This window comes from Lepidochelys kempii, chromosome 27, assembly GCF_965140265.1.
Source record: "Lepidochelys kempii isolate rLepKem1 chromosome 27, rLepKem1.hap2, whole genome shotgun sequence".
NCBI classification, from domain to species: domain Eukaryota; kingdom Metazoa; phylum Chordata; order Testudines; family Cheloniidae; genus Lepidochelys; species Lepidochelys kempii.
This window is the reverse complement of record NC_133282.1, coordinates 10134286-10152844: the sequence shown is the minus strand read 5'-3', so window position 1 is coordinate 10152844 and position 18559 is coordinate 10134286. Positions and strand designations below refer to the sequence as shown.

The 18559-nt window shown below is 44.9% G+C and overlaps 1 protein-coding gene across 14 annotated transcripts in view; it reads right to left on the bottom strand.

Annotated features, from left to right (window-relative positions):
- TANC2 (tetratricopeptide repeat, ankyrin repeat and coiled-coil containing 2) overlaps nucleotides 1-18559 on the bottom strand; it is a 693994-nt gene that overhangs the window by 348703 nt on the left and 326732 nt on the right. For all 14 annotated transcript variants that reach the window (XM_073325985.1, XM_073325979.1, XM_073325984.1 and 11 more), the window contains one exon: nucleotides 4323-4394. In XM_073325985.1, coding sequence (XP_073182086.1) covers nucleotides 4323-4394 — 72 coding nt within the window. The remainder of the gene's footprint in view (nucleotides 1-4322; nucleotides 4395-18559) is intronic.

Genomic DNA, 18559 nt, shown 5'->3' with positions numbered 1-18559 from the left:
TATGCAACAACCAATATGGGAATAGGCGAGAGGGATAAGGCACCACTGCAGCCCCCTGAGACCAGGCTGGGCTGGAGTGAAGAGCCCCAGGAGTAATAGGAGGACTAGTGGTGAGGTTGGGAGAGCAGAACTGATGGAAAGATTAGGATGGTGGGCAGATGAGAGGCTGAGGGCAGCACTGATATGGGGGATAAAGATTGGAACTGGCACTGATATGGGGGCAGACTGCAGCACTCGTGTGGGGACAGAACAGATGTGGGGGCTGTGGGAGAGGCAGAATTGATGAGATAGGCAGATGTGGTATCAACATTGATGTGGGAACTGTGTCATGGTCAGGTCATGGGTGGCCAGACCTAGTAATAAAAGCCAGAGTCTACAGTCCTGAGACAGGAGTCCAGAGTCAGCTGGGTCAGGATACCGGGAAGTCAGAAGCAAGAGGCAAACTGGAGATCAGAACCATGTCAGGAACTAGAGTCAAGCTGGGTCAGAGGCAGGAGATAAACTGGAGATCAGAACTATGAGTCAGATGCCAGGAAATCAAGCTGCATAAGCATGAGCAGTAGCACGAGTAGGGTGACCAGATAGCAACTATGAAAAAATGGGACAGGGGGTGGGGGCTAATAGGCGCCTATATAAGAAAAAGTCCCAAAAAACAGGACTGTCCCTATAAAAATGGGACATCTGGTCACCCTAAGCATAAGGCACACATTCCATAGCAGGGTGGGGCCCAGTTGTTCACACAGCTTCCTGTTCCTACTGCAGGCTTAAGTAGGAACTGTGCCTTGACTTCATGGGTCACAGATCAGCTGGAGGGTTGGAGCGTGGCCATTCCCATCAACTCTGTGGACCTGGGCTCGAGACCAGCGAGTCATGACAAACTAGGATGACAGGACTGCTTTGGGTGTTCAGGGTCTCAGCTCCTGCCTGGGGTTTAAATCCACCTTTTCAATAAATGTGAAAGAGTGGGCAACACTCATGGTCACCACACACATTGGGAATGGTCAGAAGAGCTCAAAAATCAAGAGTCAGACCAAAAACACAATGTATTATTTCTTAAAAAATAAATCTCATTCTTTTGGAGCCATATTTCACTTTTATTGGGGATCTGATTCATGATTTTTGATCTCTTGAGGTTGGCAATTCTATATGTCTCAATTGTTCCTCATTTCAAAGGACATCACTTCTTTTAGTCTCAAAGTTATCTTAGTTTCCACAGAAATTTGGTGTCCCCTTCATATGTGTGGTTTCAAAATTATTTACTTCAGAAACAGAATCATGAAACTGCGGCTAGATAAGTAAGAGCCATTTACACTAATGGCATCTTAAGTTTACAACATAAAATAATTTGTGTGCATCTTTCATTTTGGGTCTTTGTCACACACTGAATTGCACTATGGGCCTCAGCAGGCTGAAAAATATTAAAAGGTGGAATGAGAAGATACTACCTGGATTTGAAATGAGGGAACCTCTTATAGAGGCAGCTCATGAGAGGAAGGGGAATAGAGAGGCTGGGTCCCATAGAGGAGGGGTGTGAAAGTGAGGCAAGAAACATTGGAATCATGAAAGTGAAGTGAGGAAGGAAGGGATTCCAGTTTATAAACTAGGTTTGTCTCCTCCAGCCACAACCTTTGAGTGGTTTCAGGTGAATGGAGGAGAGACAGGGAATATGCCCTTAAATAATTGGATATTTTTAAAATTTTCATCTAATTTCTGATCCATTCATGGGACTTCATGGGCTTCCTCTGATGGTTAGACTTACACAACAATCACTGTGCAGAGTTCAGGAAATAAAGGCCTACGTTTTCAAAATGTGCTCACATTTTTGCACACACATGCCATACTTGTGTGCAGCAAACAATGAGCATACAAAACAGGGTTTTCCATCAATACAATTGTTTTATAAATAACAAATAGATGTCTAATGACTCAATATAGGTTTGTGAAAGACCAGATACATTTACATAGATACATGATTAACATAGTTCAACAGGAAACGATTAACAATAATTTTAAAAATTAACGTATTAAAGTATGTATAAATGGTACCAAATAAGAAACAGGTCAGTCACTTTAATCATCAGGTTAACAAGATGCTATTTGGACAAAACTGGCCTTCTCCAGAACTCCTAAATGAAAATTTATGAATAATGTATCTGTCCATGTGTTGGAGGGAAAGAAAGAGATAAAGCCAAAATTTTATCTTGTTTAACTTGACCATTTCACAAAAAGAAAAGGAGTACTTGTGGCACCTTAGAGACTAACCAATTTATTTAGTCTCTAAGGTGCCACAAGTACTCCTTTTCTTTTTGCGAATACAGACTAACACAGCTGTTACTCTGAAACTTGACCATTTCAATTACTAAACCATTTCTACATACATATTTTTATATATGCTGTCATCTACCTTTATATGAGTCACCTTTTTTTTTCCCCCTCGCCATTTTATTATAGACAGGGCTCACAGCATTGCCTACTATTAAAATTGTATAATTATATGATCTTGTTTTCAATAGCTTATAACTTTGCCAAACTTTAACCATCTGGGCTGAAATCTTCTATACTAAGGGTCTGCCTCAGGCTGAAGTTTAGTGGAAAACTTCAGCCCAAAGAGTTCATTTGTTTCCAAGAATGAGGCTGGTAAAAAATACATTGTTTTGCTCATGTAAACTCAAGCACCTTAGTTCTGGCATTTCCTAATGTTTGAGTGCTTGACTTTGCAACCTTAATAATGACCTTTTAATATGATTTTGTGTGTGTATATAATGTTCTTCATCAAGTACACACTAGCAAACAACATACCTGCAGCCCACAGATTAGCATTTTTCCCACAGCATGAAAAGATCTTTTCCAGTGAATCACAGGTACGTCTAGCAAGTATTCAGCAATGTGCTTTGGAAGAATATAGTACCTCAGACCATCAAAGTACCTGATTGTTATGTCCAATCAGAACATTCTGAAATCTGCATTTCAGCTAAACCTATGTATATGTATGTCTGTATATATTTTAAATCTAAGCCAATTAAACTACATCAGAGAGCACAATCAGAGAAAATGGGCTAGATACTCCTTTTACAATTAATATTACCAATAATAGCTTTTGTATAATAAATAGAGAGCAGACTGAAAAGAACAGGTTATCATTTATTATTATTAATCTTCTATTCCCTAACAAAAGTCCAGGAAAGCAACCTGGTTCTGAATGCAATGTGGCTGTCGGAGTTTGTAGACGCATTAGAATTCATTGTTTCTTTCTAATCTAGCCTCAATTCTTATTATTTAAGATATAAAATTCCAAATTAAAAAAACTATTACAGACAACAAACCTCTATCAACAGTTGCCATTTCACAGGGTTCAATAGTTTTAGTTCCAAATACCCATACCCCTAAATTTGTCTGCAGACTTCAATCATCCAGAATACTTTTGCCAATACAATATTCTGCTGGCAACACTGGAACACAGCCAAAGAACAGAACTATTGCTCTGAAGACAACATCACTTCAATAAACTATTCGGACTCTACAGCAACAACAGATTTGGGGAAGGAAAAGGAAAGTGAAACAGAATTACTCTTGGAATCTGGTGCAGAAAACCACAAAGTGAATGAGCAAACATACTACCAGTGAGAAGCATGTTTCTATCGAATGTCGCCTTAGTAGGCTGGTGAGCTGCATTTAAGGCTCCAAACAGCAGGACTTTCACAGCCCCAGAGAATGACCTAAAACATTATTTAACAGATCCAAATTCTCTTTTCTACTCTTACTCTATTGCTGCTCTCCATAAATACAACATGGACCTCCCACCTCAGCATTGGAGGATGGAGAAACTTGCCAGAAGGAAATGGTGTTCTGCTGCTGCATTGCAGTGAAGGACAGGATTTCCAGAGCCCACACTAGATGCTACTACCCAGGCACTCCTCTCCAGAAGTGGGTGCAGAAGATAGGTGCCTGCTGAGTACCTCTGCCACTGCTCTGTGGAATAGTAGGAAGAACACCTTCACCCCCAGCCCCCAAGAAGATCCCCAGTCCACAGCCTGAGGAACTGAGGATGTGACGCCCAGATATGTAAATTAATAGATACTACAGTATTTGTTTGAAAGGGTCCCACTAGAATATTGTGCACCATACATGATTCCAGCTTCATTTCAACCCTTAAAATTGATCATTTTGTACCTTTCTGATGGTTATTAAATTTGTGTATATCTAAATTACAATAAAAGCTACAATAAATCAGAAGAGCTGGATATCTTATCAAAACAGAAAAACTGCACAAAGTGCTAACGTAAGAGAAGTAAGCTCTTGAAGGAAAATGATACAAACATTACCTTGCCCAGATCGGCTCTGGCGGGATTCTACACTTGCCTGTCTTCGGTCTGGTGGTTCCTCGCTCCCTCCATCTGCATGAGAACCAAAACAGCATAAGTATATCAACATAGCAGATAGGTCAGGTAGATGCAACTTTTCCTCAAATACCATCACTTATCTTCTAGGAACAGCAGAAAAGCAGGTCAATCTTGTTGTGTGAGTGACAGAATTAAAAAGGAGGAAAAAACAATTGACTATATCTTGTATGGTATTTTTTTTATATCTGTATTGCCCACTGTAGTCACACTGCATGAGGTCCTTGCAGATGCATAGACTAAAAAAAAATAGATCTGTGTTTAATTTTCTTCTGCTGATCCCAGACTTCTTAATAAAATCAGAATCATACTTGCTCTTTTTCCATGAGTCAATTAATTCCTTTGTCTTGAACAGTTTTGTAAAAATACAAAATTTTTAACGTATGTGAAACAAGTCCACAGTCAGCAGCAAATTGGAATACTGTGTTAAATATTGCTTTCCTTTGAAAATAACTGTTTAAACAAACCAGCAAAAAAAAAATGTTTCTTGTTATCGCCTCCTGAAACTGTATAGTAAAGCTGCAGCAGTAAACAGTAACAAGTAAATCTTTCCAGACAGATACTGAAAGGAACATGTAAATATTTTACAATTAATTACATGCCAGTCTTCATTGATCAGCTGACCAGATTAGTAACAACAGATGAGCAGCTCAATAGAGATGTTTCAGTACATGTAGCAAACACAAGCTGAAAGCAGAAACAAGCAACTAGTAATTAAATGCATCATACTCTGAGAGTTACTTTAGCCTAGCTGTACACAATGTTAAAGACCATAACAACATATACAAATATAGCAAGTACATGGTACAATCCAAAAGCCATTAGTCCTTACCCAGGCAAAACTTCTAATGTCTTTAAGAAGAGTTTTAAAGTGTTAAAACTTCTTAAATAGGAGGTTTACATCAGTAAGAACTTCAGGGATGGGCCAATAGCTTTGAGTGTACAGAAAGGTAAAACTTATGAGTGAAATAAAAGTATAGTATTATATTAAAATATATAAAAGATTTTTATAGATAAATCAACTGAACTTTGTGACAACCTGCTCAGTGATTGTATGCAAAAATGCTTCTTTCTTTTGAATGATCCTGCTGGTTCTGGTTTGAGAGAGACCCTACACTTCAATTGGGGTATAACAATACAATTAGTATGAGAATGTCTAAAACCCAAAGCTTTGTTTCTTGGCTAGGAAGAGCAATGATCTTAGGACAGCTGTCCACAAATGCCAGTTTCCCAAAGCAAGTTACAGCAGCTTGGCAGCCCTTGTAACTCATGTCATCTGCTTCTGGCCCCAGGGCCATTATAGCAGCTGGGTGGCACCAGGGTGCAGGGGAACTCCAGCCATGTCACTTTCTCTGGTCATGTTTCTATTCTGGGTGTGATGTCAAGGAAAAGGTGTCATAGGAACTATTCTAGCAGCTCTACAACGTTCAAGAATCCCACTACACGGGGTTATCCTCCTGGGGTTCACTACGCGGAGTTTAGAGCTGCTTCACGCCATTGGAGTGGCACACAGCAGCACTAATACAACTGAGGATGGGGTGGCTATACCTACATTTTTAGTTCATAGTATAAAATTCTTATTGGAAAATTCCTTCCCTTGATTTTTGAAAATTATTGTGCATGAAGACAGAATGAAAATCACCAACAGCCCCCTAGCTACAAGCCCAGATTGACAACCTCTAAATCATGGAAGTTTCAAATGAGTGCTTTCATTCAGAGTATGAAAACACAGTTCAAGATAATGATTTGGTTAACTGAATTTTTTATAAAGGGCTCTACAGAAATATCACAGTAGATGGAAAAAAACAGAGAAAATCTGTATTTGTGAAAAAGGGCATGCATTATTAAAATATCAAAAGGTACACACTTACTCTTTTTACTTTTATGATCTATACTCTATCACGTAGAGCATTCAAATAAAACTTAAAAATCTTATTAAAATTATTTTAAAAACTAGGTTAAAAGGATAGGTAAAATATTTGGTGCCATGAAATTGGTTTTTAAGTAGTAAAGTTATTTGGAATATCAGATAGTACCTCTTTATGCACTGCCTCTCCACAACCATTTAGCAAAAAGAAAAGGAGTACTTGTGGCACCTTAGAGACTAACCAATTTATTTGAGCATAAGCTTGCGTGAGCTACAGCTCACTTCAGCTTATGCTCAAATAAATTGGTTAGTCTCTAAGGTGCCACAAGTACTCCTTTTCTTTTTGCGAATACAGACTAACACGGCTGTTACTCCACAACCATTTAGGTAACAGTGATACTAGTCAGTTTGATTATACTTGAATTAAACACTTTTGAACAACAGAGTAAGCTAATATGAGCTGTGTTAAGCATACATTTTCACTGGCTAGCATAGAAAAACATCATAAATTATCTTTAAAATGCCTTTCACAATAATTTAGAAGCTTAAAGAGCTCCATGTTCCCCAAATACCCCAGTGTATGCCTGAAAAACATAGCAGTTTCAAAGATACTGAAAATCTAATTAATCTAAAATCTAATCTAATTCCACATATAAGGGCTACATTGTTCTTAAAGGCCACTCACTGTCCTGAGGGAGGGCTGTCCTGCAGAAACAGCACACACATGCAGTGTGCACTCTGGTGTGAAGTTTAGTAGTGAATGAAGGGAGATAGCTGGTGTACCATGATCCCATGCTCACCTCAACCCTTCCTTTTTTGCACATTTGAGCAGGGCCAGCCACAATTTATTAATGCCCTTTATAAAAACAATGTAATTAGAATTTAGGAGACAGAGATGCTTAAACTACCAGATAAGTACCCAATGAAATTACTATCAATAAAGCTACCAGTTACCAATACTGGTTTCACAATTATCTGGCCTTCCAATTTCCCTTTAAGCAGTGTCTTCACAAACCAACGGAAACCTCCACTAACATAGGATTTATTTAATGTATACCAAGACAAATCACATCCTGTGCATCTTTACCTTATTAAAGCAAACAACAGAAGATGACAGAGAGGAAAAGATAAAGAGGCTCAAAGTTTAAAACTTTACACATCATGTACTGTTATCTAGGATGGATTCCTACCAAAGTTGTGCAGTGCTACAATTCTGAGAACTCACTTACCTCATTTGTTCTATTTTATTGTCTTGAGACCTTTAACATGTTTCCTGCACCTTCTTATGTGTCCCTGACTGTACTTTTTGAAAAAGTTCTTGTTTTCCTTTGGACATAATTTTGTACTGTACAGCGGTAGTCACGAGTATCAGTTAAGTCCCAGTTTGTTGTATTTAACACGGTATCCCCCAGAGCTCTCAAAGGGTTAATAAAACTAACATGCCATTGTTGTAGACCCATCATTGCTGCAGTTGCTCTGTATGTAGTGATGTGTCTCTATGGACAGGAAGGAACTCTATTGGTTTCCTTCCTCCCACTCTTGAAGTCTAACAGCCAATCTGCATCTAATTACAATGGGATCATATTAATCCCAAACTGCTGTTTCCATTTTGACAAAGGCAAAAATAATTTTCCATCAAACAAAATGAAGCAGTAATAGTAGAGCTCACTATCTCGCCTTTAGTCAGGCAGTAAACAACCTGCTGGTGGGAAGTCTGAAGCCTTTTGCCTTAATCAATCAGTATCCTTTTCTGGCTACCACATTTTCATCCACTTTTCAACATCACACCCAAACTGTAGAACTGAGATGGTTTTCATATTCTTTTTCTTTTAAAATAAATATATTGTCGCCCTTTGCCCAGGGGAGGAATTTTTGAGGCCTGGAGGAGATTTATGCAACACAGAGTCAGGTATCAACTTTGTCTGTTTTGTTTATTTACGAAATGTACCATTTCCTCAAACAAAGGTAGCAACTAACTGCACACAGGCAACCTTTCCTCTTGAAGAAACCTCAGGTAAGGGCTGCTGCCCCATCTTAGAACGGGTCTGTGTGTCTCACTCTCCAGGACTCTCTCATACCCAAATGCTTGAAACACTCTATAAGAAGCCCCCATGTTATACTCCTGAGAAACCCCTAGTCCAAGGCTCCTCTCCAACCCTATGGTCTGGAAAAGGCAGGACCCTCCTTTTGTGCAATTACTCTGCAATACAAAAAAAGCACAGAAAGGTCTAATTGCCCAGACAACGAAGAATGCTTGAACACACTTAATAACCCTAACAATGCTCTCAGGACATTTACTGCAATATTTTAAAGTATCCACTTGTGACACAACAGTTCAAAATGATATGTACAGAACTCCAGGTTGCAGCCCTGCAAATATCAGTAACAGGGCAAGCAGGCAAGCAAAAGATCCTGCCACAACTCTGCGGGAAAGCAATTGTACAGGAATTTCTGCTAACGTGTAACATTCAGAAATAAATTGTTGAATCCATCTACAAATAGTTTGGGAAGATGCAATATGACCCATGCGATTTTTAGCATAAAACTTGAATAATACATATGGATTTATGAAAACTTTTAGCTCCATTTCAATAATATGGAAGAGCTCTTCCTGAACCCAAAGTATGTAAAACAGATGCCCGCTTATTAGTAAATGGTCTTGGAAAAACTACTGTTAAATTAATTATCTGATTGATGAGAAATTCAGAAATCACTTTTGGCAAAAACCTGGGATCATGTCTAAGAACAATGTTATCTTTATGAAAAACCATAAATGGTGGATCGACCATCAAGGTATTTAATTCACTCACACTTCTGGTTGATGTTATGGCAATAACAAATGCCGCCGTAAGACATAAATAACACAAAGAACCCTCAGCCACGGGTTCACAAGGTGGTTTTGTGAGTGTAGATAATGCATCTGAAGTTATCATAACTGATGGTGAAGGTGGCTTGAACTGGATGCCTCTGAGGATATTTTCAATGACTGAGCACAATGTCAACAAGTTCAGAATGTCTCAAGGTAGGGCAACATTTGAATACTGTCCCGATTTATCCTGCAGACTTGAGAAATCCAATACTGCACTGGCCTCTTTTTCAGACTCAAAATGGACTCTCATAAGTAATAATTGCCATGAGACCCAAAAGAAATTAACTTTATGAATGACATATTTGAATGTTTAAAATATATTGCACCATTTTTAAAAATCTGCCCTCAGGTAGTAAGGCTTTCCCTGCTACTGAGTCCAGTTGGACAGAGAGTAGACTTTTTGACATTCAGAAGTAGCGCTAGGGCTGAAAAAAAAGGTGGTTATATAAGAGATGTGACTTAATAGGTCTTCATGAACAGCATCCTTCAACAACCAATCGTCCAAAAATGATGAACTAAAATACTCTGCTTTCTCAAATGAGCTGCTACCACAGAGAGGCACTTTGTAAATACTCTTGTTGCTGTGGACAGGTCAATGTAATACGCTTCTATTTGCTGATAAAATGGGCTAATGTGTCTCCAAATAGAGAAAGGGAAGGATCCTTGTTAATTGGCTCTCAATATGTGATCCTCACATCAAATCTAAGGACTGCTGGTCAACAAAGATGACATGGAAGGAATATCTTGTTTAGATTTAGGCTTGATCTGAAAGATCTCTTCTTGTGTTGGTTCTGGAAAGATATAGGGTGCTGGTGTTGTAGCTCATGCCTTTGACTTGATTAGAAATAAAATGAGGAAGACTGTGGATAATAATATGTCTGATAATGGAAAGGAGTAGAAGATCCTCTCCTAGTAGAAGAAATCAAACTAAAAAAATGGGGGTCTTTGAGCTTGTCTCTTTGATCTTTCCCAGTAACTCATCCATCTTTTCACTGAAAAGCCCACGACCTTCACCTTAATACTAGTATCCAAAGCCAGAGAAAAAGAGCAAAGCCAAGCATGTTTCCTCAGAGTAACTGAAGAAGCCAATCCTTTAGCAGAAGAGTCTCAGGCATCAAACAAAGCTCTGAGAGCATGCATTGCCACATTCTGACCTTCCATTAGGATCGCATTTGCTAATCTCCTGTTATCATCCAGCAAATCCTGCACAAACAATATTGTCTTTTCCCAGAGGCGGAATTCACAGCGAGCAATAATTGCTTAACAATTTGCTACCCTAATACTTAGGGAAAAGAAAGTTACATTTTCCGTAACTGGTGTTCTTTGAGATGTGTTGCTCATGTCTATTCCACAATAGGTGTCCGTGCTCGCCACGTGCACCGGTGCCAGAAGTTTTTCCCCTAGCAGTACCTGTAGGGGGGAGCAGCCCCCACCCTCGCGGCGCCTGCCTGGCGCGGTATAAGGGGGAGCTGCATTCCCCCCACCCTCAGTTCCTTCTTGCCAGACAACTCCGACAGAGGGGAAGGAGGGTGGGATGTGGAACAGACATGAGCAATGTATCTCAAAGAACACCAGTTACGGAAAAGGTAACTGTCTCTTCTTCGAGTGATTGCTCACGTGTATTCCACAATAGGTGATTCCAAGCTACATCTCTTGGAGGTGGGTAGGAGTTCACAAGTTCTTGGGACGTAGTACCGCCCTGCCGAACCCGGCATCATCCCTGGCCTGGGAGACGATCGCATACTGTGAGGTGAATGTGTGAACCAAAGGCCACGTGGCGACCCTACAAACGTCCTGGATGGGGACATGGGCCACAAAGGCAGCCGATGAGGCCTGCGTCCGAGTCGAGTGCGCCCTCACAATGGGCGGCGGGAGAACCCCCGCCAGCTCATAACAGGAATGGATGCACGAAGTGATCCACTTAGAAAGCCGCTGAGTGGAAATCAGCTGACTCTTCGTGTGCTCAGTCGAGACGACGAACAGTTGCGAAGACTTTCGGAATGGCTTGGTCCGCTCAAGGTAGAAAGCCAGAGCTCACCTCACGTCAAGCGTGTGGAGCCAACGTTCCGCACTGGTCATGTGAGGCTTGGGGCAGAGGACTGGCAGAAAAATGTCCTGTCCCACGTGGTAGGCGGAGACCACCTTCGGGATGAATGCGAGATGTGGGCAGAGCTGGACCTTGTCCTTATGAAAAACCATATACGGCGGTTCAGAGGTTAGAGCCCTGAGCTCCGAGACCTGCCTGGCCGACGTGATAGCTACCAGGAAGGCCACATTCCATGAGAGGTGAGACCAGGAACACGTGGCCAGTGGTTCAAACGGGGCCCCCATGAGATGAGCCAGCACCAGATTTAGGTCCCACTGAGGAACCAGGGACTTGGAATATGGGTAGAGACGGTCCAAACCCTTAAGGAACCGCCAGTCCCTGGGCCCTCAGGTGGAGGAGGTAATCAAGGATAAGCTGGATTGGGGCGGCCATCGGGGAAACACCCTGGACTGCCGCTCACCTCGAAAACCGAGACCACTTTGCCACATAGAAGCAGCGACTGGAGGGCGACTGGAGTTAGAGGAGGATGCGCTGAACCTGTTCCGAGTGCGTCCTTTCCTCGCCACCTAGCCACTGAGCAGCCACGCCGTGAGGTGAAGCGTTGCTAGGTTAGGATAGAGGAGGTGGCCCTGGTCCTGGGAGAGCAGGTCCAGGCGGAGCAGCAACTGCCATGGCAGAGCTACTGCCAGCCTCGAGAGGGTCCAGTACCAATGCTGCCAGGGCCCTGCCAGGGCAACGAGGAGGACCCTGGCTTTGTCCGTCTTTATTTTCTCCAGGGCCCTACTGATCAGAGGGAATGGGGGAAAGGCATAGCAGAGCTGGCTTAACAAGGACAGGGTAAAGGCATCAGAGATAGCACCCCTCCCTAGGCCACCCCTGGAGCAGAGCCGGGGGCATCATCGGTTCTGCCGGGTTGCTAATAGGTCCACCTGGGGAGTATCCCACCTTTGGAAGAGTTGGTAAGCCACTTCCTGGTGTAGAGACCACTCGTGCTGAGAAGAAAATCCCTGCTCAAGCAATCCGCATCTCTGGGTGCCTGGCAGGTGGAAGGCTTTTAGGTAGATGCCGTGGGCTATACAGAAGTCCCACAGACTGAGGGCTTTGTGGCAGAGGGCAGAGGATAGGGCCCCGCCTTGCCTGTTCATATAGAACATCGAGGTCGTGTTGTCCATGAGGACCCTGACTACCTTGCCTTCCAGGTGCGAGCAGAAGGCCATATACGCCAGTTGCACCGCCCTGAGTTCCTTGACGTTTATATGAAGGGGTAGGTCTTGTAGAGACCACAGGCCTTGGGTCTGAAAGTTCCCCACGTGGGCCCTCCAACCCAAGTCCGACGCATTGGACACCAGCTACAGCGATGGGGCCCTGTCCCTGAACAGGACCCCTTGGAGCATGCTGTTTGGGACAGACAACTACCGCAGAGAGGTGATCACCGAGTTCGGCATGGTGAGGACTTTGCCCATTCTGTCCGCAGCCTGGGAGAACTGCGAGCTGGAGGGGCCTCATTCTCAGTCTGGCGTGACGGACCACATATGTGCATGCAGACATGTGACCCAGCAGTTGCAGGCAACCCCTGGCTGTTGTCACCAGGAACCTTCTGACGGAGTCTATGAGCCCTTTCAGGGTCTCGAACCTATCTGGTGGGAGAGAGACCCTGGCCAATGTTGCGTCCAGTAATGCCCCGATAAACTCTATGCGTTGGACAGGGATTAACGTGGACTTGGTATTGTTTATCAACAGGCCCAGGGTAGTACATGTGGACAGAAGGAGCGCGACATGATCCCTCATCTGCGACTGGGAGATGCCTTTGACTAGCCAGTCGTCCAGATATAGGAATATTTGGACCCCTGCCACCTGAGGTAGGCTGCTACCATGGCCATACACTTTGTAAAGACCCTGGGGGCAGTGGACAGACCAAACGGTAGGATCGTGAATTGTTAGTGACTCTGTCCCACCACGAAACGGAGGAAGCGTCTGTACCCCTTGAATATGTGGATGTGGAAGTACACATCTTGTAGATCAAGGGCAGCGTACTAGTCCCCGGGATCCACGGAGGGGATGATGGAGACCAGGGAAATCACGCAGAACTTAAGTTTCACCATGTAGTGGTTCAGGCCTTGCAGGTCCATGATGGGCCTGAGCCCCCCTTTCCATGGTGAGCCGCGACCATTCCAGGAGCAAAGCACACAACCAACTGGAGAAAAGGAGCTTTATTGGGGGTAGGTCCCTGCTGAGAACTGGCAGGGTACCCCCGAGCATCCCATCAAAAGCGCCTTTTGCCTTCCTGCTTGCCCTTAGAAGACCCAGGCTGGGGGGCAGGCCGGGATTGCCGTTGTGGGCACTTTCTATAGTCCCGCTGCTTTTTGTGGGCGGCCTCGTACTTCGGGAGGTAGGCCTGGGAGGGAGCCTGCTGCGGCTTGGACTTGGGTTTTGTCAGAGGAGGGACATAGAGGCCCAAGATCTGGAGGGTCGTGCAGGAGTCTTTCATGCCATGCAGCCGTGTGTGTTTCCGCAGCAAACAGAGCCTTCCCGTAGAAAGGGAGATCCTGCATTGACAACTGTGCTTCGCTGGAGAGCCCAGAGAGCAGAAGCCATGATGCCCGTCTCATGGACACCGCCAAGGCCATGGACCATGTGGCCGTGTCCACTGCATCCAAAGCGGCCTGCAGGGATGCCCTTGCAGCCACTGTCCCTTCCTCTACGAGTGCCTTAAACTCCTTATCACTATCCCGGAGGGAGTCCTCAAACCTGGGGAGGGACTCCCAGAAGTTAAACTCGTAGTGACCCAGAAGAGCCTGATGGTTTACTACTCATAGCTTGACGATGAATAAACTTTTCTCCCGAAAGTATCCAGCCTTTGTTCTTGGGGGTCGGGGCTGGTTGCGCCTGCCGCTCCCTGTGGTTGATGAACTCAAGCACCAAGGAATTGGGCGCCAGGTGGGTATACAGATACTTGTGTCCCTTCATGGGTACAAAGTACTTGCGTGCAGCCTTTTTAGAGATGGGAGCCAACGAGGCTTGTGTTTGCCACAGGGCATTTGCAGTTCTTGCCACTCCTTCATGGAGCGGCAAGGCCACCCTGCCCAGTGCTGAAGGGGACAGCACATTGAACAGGGAGTCTGAGGGCCCTTCCATCCCCTCAGCCTGGAGGTGGAGGCTCGCTGCCACCCTTTTTAGGAAGTCTTGGTGAGCTTGGTAGTCCTCCTGCTGGACGGAGGGGGGCGGGGCCGCAATCAGCTCCTCCGGATGGGGCGAAACCAGTGCGGTGCTTTGGGTGTCGTCCAGCACTGGAGGATCCACCACTCGGTCAGACTCTGAGCACAGTACTGAGGACACAGGTCCCACCAACCTTTTTTCTGGCAGTCTGAAGATGGACGCCGACGGTGCTTCCGAGGCCCTGGCCACCGAGCGAGCCCGCACCGGGAGCTGTGCTGGAGGCCACGGTGCCCACTGGTACCACCAGGCCAGCCACGATGCTTGGTGCCACTGTGCTTGCTGCGGCACTGGCAGGGCCGGCTTTTCGAGCTGGCTAGGTTGGCCTGTAAATGGGCGGCTGCGAGGGGAGGCCGGGCTGGCATATAATCCACTGCTGCCTCTGGACTGGGAGTATCAGCGGTGCTGAGACCTACATCGGCCACAGGATTGCGATCTCAAAGCGGAGGAGTGGCACCGACGGTAGTAGCTGCTCCGCGAATGGCCTCATCGGGCGGACCTGCGTCGGTGAGACGCCAGCGATTGACGCCCAGGGCTACCGTGTCGCGGCGGAGACTTGGAACAGGAGTCCGAGCGGGAACAGCGTCGACGATCGTGCCGCGACCGACTGCGGCATGTCCTGCAAGACGAGATGGTTAGCGACGTCTGCCATGGTCCTGTCAATATTGACTTCGCGAAGACAAGTGGTGCCAGGAGTCCCAGTCAGATGGCACTCATACGAACAGTCTGGCCAGCGTTGAGGGCGATCCCACCTGGACTAAGCCCTGAACGGTTGCTGGGCAGTGAGCGGTGCCAGCAACATTCCCTCAACCAAGACCGAGACCGGGCCAGTGGCGACTGCGGTGATCCCAGCGGCGGCTTGCCTCTGGAGCGTGAGGCCAACATGGGCGGAACTCTGAGCACCGGCATGGACATGATGTCCCTGGCTGCCTGGAGGGCTTCGGGCGTAGATGACATCTGGAGAGGCTTGCTCCAAAGGGGCCGGGCTACTCCGCTCCACATGAGCTAGAGGCCTAGGGCCTGATGGGGATTGAGGACTACCTGACATGGGCCTAGCCTCTGTCTCAGACTTCCCTCAGTGCCATTGCGAAGAGGGAGTCTTTCCGGTCCTCTTGGCGTGCCCCGTGGACAGGGAGCGATGTCGACTGCACGATGGTACCGGAGGGTCTCCGTGTACCGACGCCACAGTGCTGGGTACCAGTTCGGAGCAGCATGTCGGGGTCGGGGCCAGCACCGACTCCATCAGGATGGCCCGGAGCCTAATGTCCCTTTCTTTTTTAGTCCAGGGCTTGAAAGACTTACAGATCTTGCACCTTTCGCTGATATGGGTTTCTCCCAAGCAACGCAGACAATCTGCATGCGGGTCGCTCCTTGGCATAGAGCGCCACAAGAGCAGCACAACTTAAAGCCTGGGGCGCAGAGCATGCCCCGGCCCGGGCTCAATGACTAATTAAACTAACTGAATTAGCTAACTGACTTCAGGTACTACTGAACAAACGAAGAGTTCTGGGGACAAGCTGCAGCAAAGCTGGAGCTGAGCAGTTCCGATGCACCTTCACTGGCGGCAAGAAGGAACTGAGGGTGGGGGGAGCACAGCCCCCCTTATACCGTGCAAGGCAGGCACCGCGGGGGGGGGGGCGCTCCCCCCTACGGGTACTGCTAGGGGAAAAACCTCCGGCACCAGTGTACGTGGCGAGCACACACACCTATTGTGGAATACACATGAGCAATCACTCGAAGAAGAATCAATATTCTTTCCCTTCCCTATCAGCAGGATTGCAATGTGCTTGTTCAGACCTCAATCTGCTACTGGCAGTACCCACCAGTAGTGGACTAGGTACACAGCCTGTGTGAAAATATGAAAACTGCTCCAAGGGTATCTGATGTAATTTGTTTGCCTTCTTGGAAACAGGCTGGCCAGTGGCAGGCATGGACCAAACAGTCTTAGGATCCAGCAGACCACTGAGAATTAGTTATGATACCCTACTATTGGAGATAGCCCCAACAATGTTGAACACTGGATGGAAGGATTCCTCCACGGCTACTGAAGATAAGTGCAATATGGACGCCATGCGATCCACCAGGTCATGGAACTGCAGATCATCCTCACAGCAACCTCTGTACCAGATGACTGGAGGATAACTATGTAACACAGATTTTTTTTAAAAGACTCCAGAAGTGATCCTGGCAATTACAGGCCGGTAAGCCTAATTTCAGTACCAGACAAACAGGTTGAAACTGTAGTGAAGAACAGAATTATCAGACACAGATGAACACAATATACCAAGGAAGAGTCAACATGGGTTTTTTAAATGGAAATCATGGCTCACCAATCTATCAGAATTCTTTGAGGATGTCAACAAGCATGTGGACAAGGGTGATCCAGTTGAGACAGTGTGATTGGACTTTCAGAAAGCCTTTGATAAGGACCCTCACCAAAGACTCTTCAGCAAACTAAGCAGTCATAGAATAAGAGGGAAGTCCTCTCATGGATCAATAACTGGGTTAAAAGTGAAGAGACAACGGGTAAGAATAAATGTTCAGTTTCCATATTAGAGAGAAGTAAATAGCAGGATCCCCCAAGGATTTGTATTGGAACCAGTTGTGTTTAATTTATTCATAAATAATCTGGAAAAATGGGGTAAACAGTGAGGTGGCAAAGTTTGCAGACAATACAAAATTACTCAAGAGAGTTAAGTCCACAGCTGTCTGAAAAGAGTTACAAAGGGATCTCACTAAACTGGGTGCCTCGGTGACAAAATGGCTGATGAATTTCAATCTTGACTGAAATGCCTCATAGGGCCAGCTGAGTAGTTTAGAATGTGGTCTATAACAGACAGACGATTACTGTTAAATTCCTTTTGCCAGTTACACAGAGAATAAGAAACCAGAAATTATGTACAGTAACATTCAGCACAGGTTATAAATGGGTCTGTGCTACTTGTGTCTTCTGTTTCTAGTTCCTTCTTTTTCTTCTTCTACCAATTATCCCTTTAAAAACCATGGCACAACAAATCCCCTACAAGCAGAAAACAAGTGCATTTTTTGAAGTGACTACCCCCAGGGAAAGGGGAAATGCACAAGAGGTTTCAGCAACCCTAAAAAAATAATCCAGTGAACAAACCACTGCATAGTAATTACCCGACCAGCCTTTGAATACAAGCTAGATCCATCTGCAGCCAATTTGATCTCATGGAAGCAATAATACGCTGCCTCCAGCTCACCTCATCCCAAGGTATTCATGTTTATGTTAAAGGCAAAGAGACCAGGTAATAAAAACAGCAATAAAGTGCCATCAGCCTGACACTGCTACTCCTTTACTTAACTGCAACTGTCCTTAAAGCATAGAGAGTACCTATTTCTTTCTTTAAAGTTCTTTACCTCCTTTTTATCTGACAAAGCAATCATTAGCAGCAGGCAAGCACAAGGGTGGGTCATGTTTCTCAATGCATACTGGGAAATCTGCTGCAAGAACAGACTGCATTAGATATGCCAGGGCTCTATGAAGCTGTTAATAAAGAGCACTCCAACATAATAGCTTGAGTCAATATTTGTAAAAGTCTGAACTATACAGTGATCCTACACTCTATAAAGACTGTTTGGAAAACACAGGACACCCACAATAAACCAGGCCAGTAGTTAGAAACTGATACGATTCCAGCTCAGTCAGTCATCCCTGCCAAAAGGAAGGAGTACTTCATGCACACTATATCTAATACAATGTGGCTCAAAAGGCTCACAAAGGCTCAGGATTCTGAAATACACAAATGTAAAGTCAAATTACCAAATTTGATCAAAGCATGCTGATTACAACACGGCACTGTGGCAAGATCAATCCCATGGCCTTAGGGCACTGTTACTATGTGAATGACCAGCTCAGTTCCCTTTCCAGACTGTGTATGTGTCTCTGTCTTATCAGGGGTTCAGAATCCCAGTGGATTCAGGTCAGGCTAAGTAATGGCATGCTCTAAATGCAGCTATTTAGTATTTGTCTACAGGAGATTTATCCCTAAAAAGGGGTAAAATATTACCTCAGCTGGACACTAAAACAGAGGTTAGGAAAGAGGAAACCAGAATAGCACAAATGCATTACTAAAAAGAGACAGTATAATGTAGCCAACATTTCTTCCTAATAACAAGGTTTACATACAATTTAACAACACTTC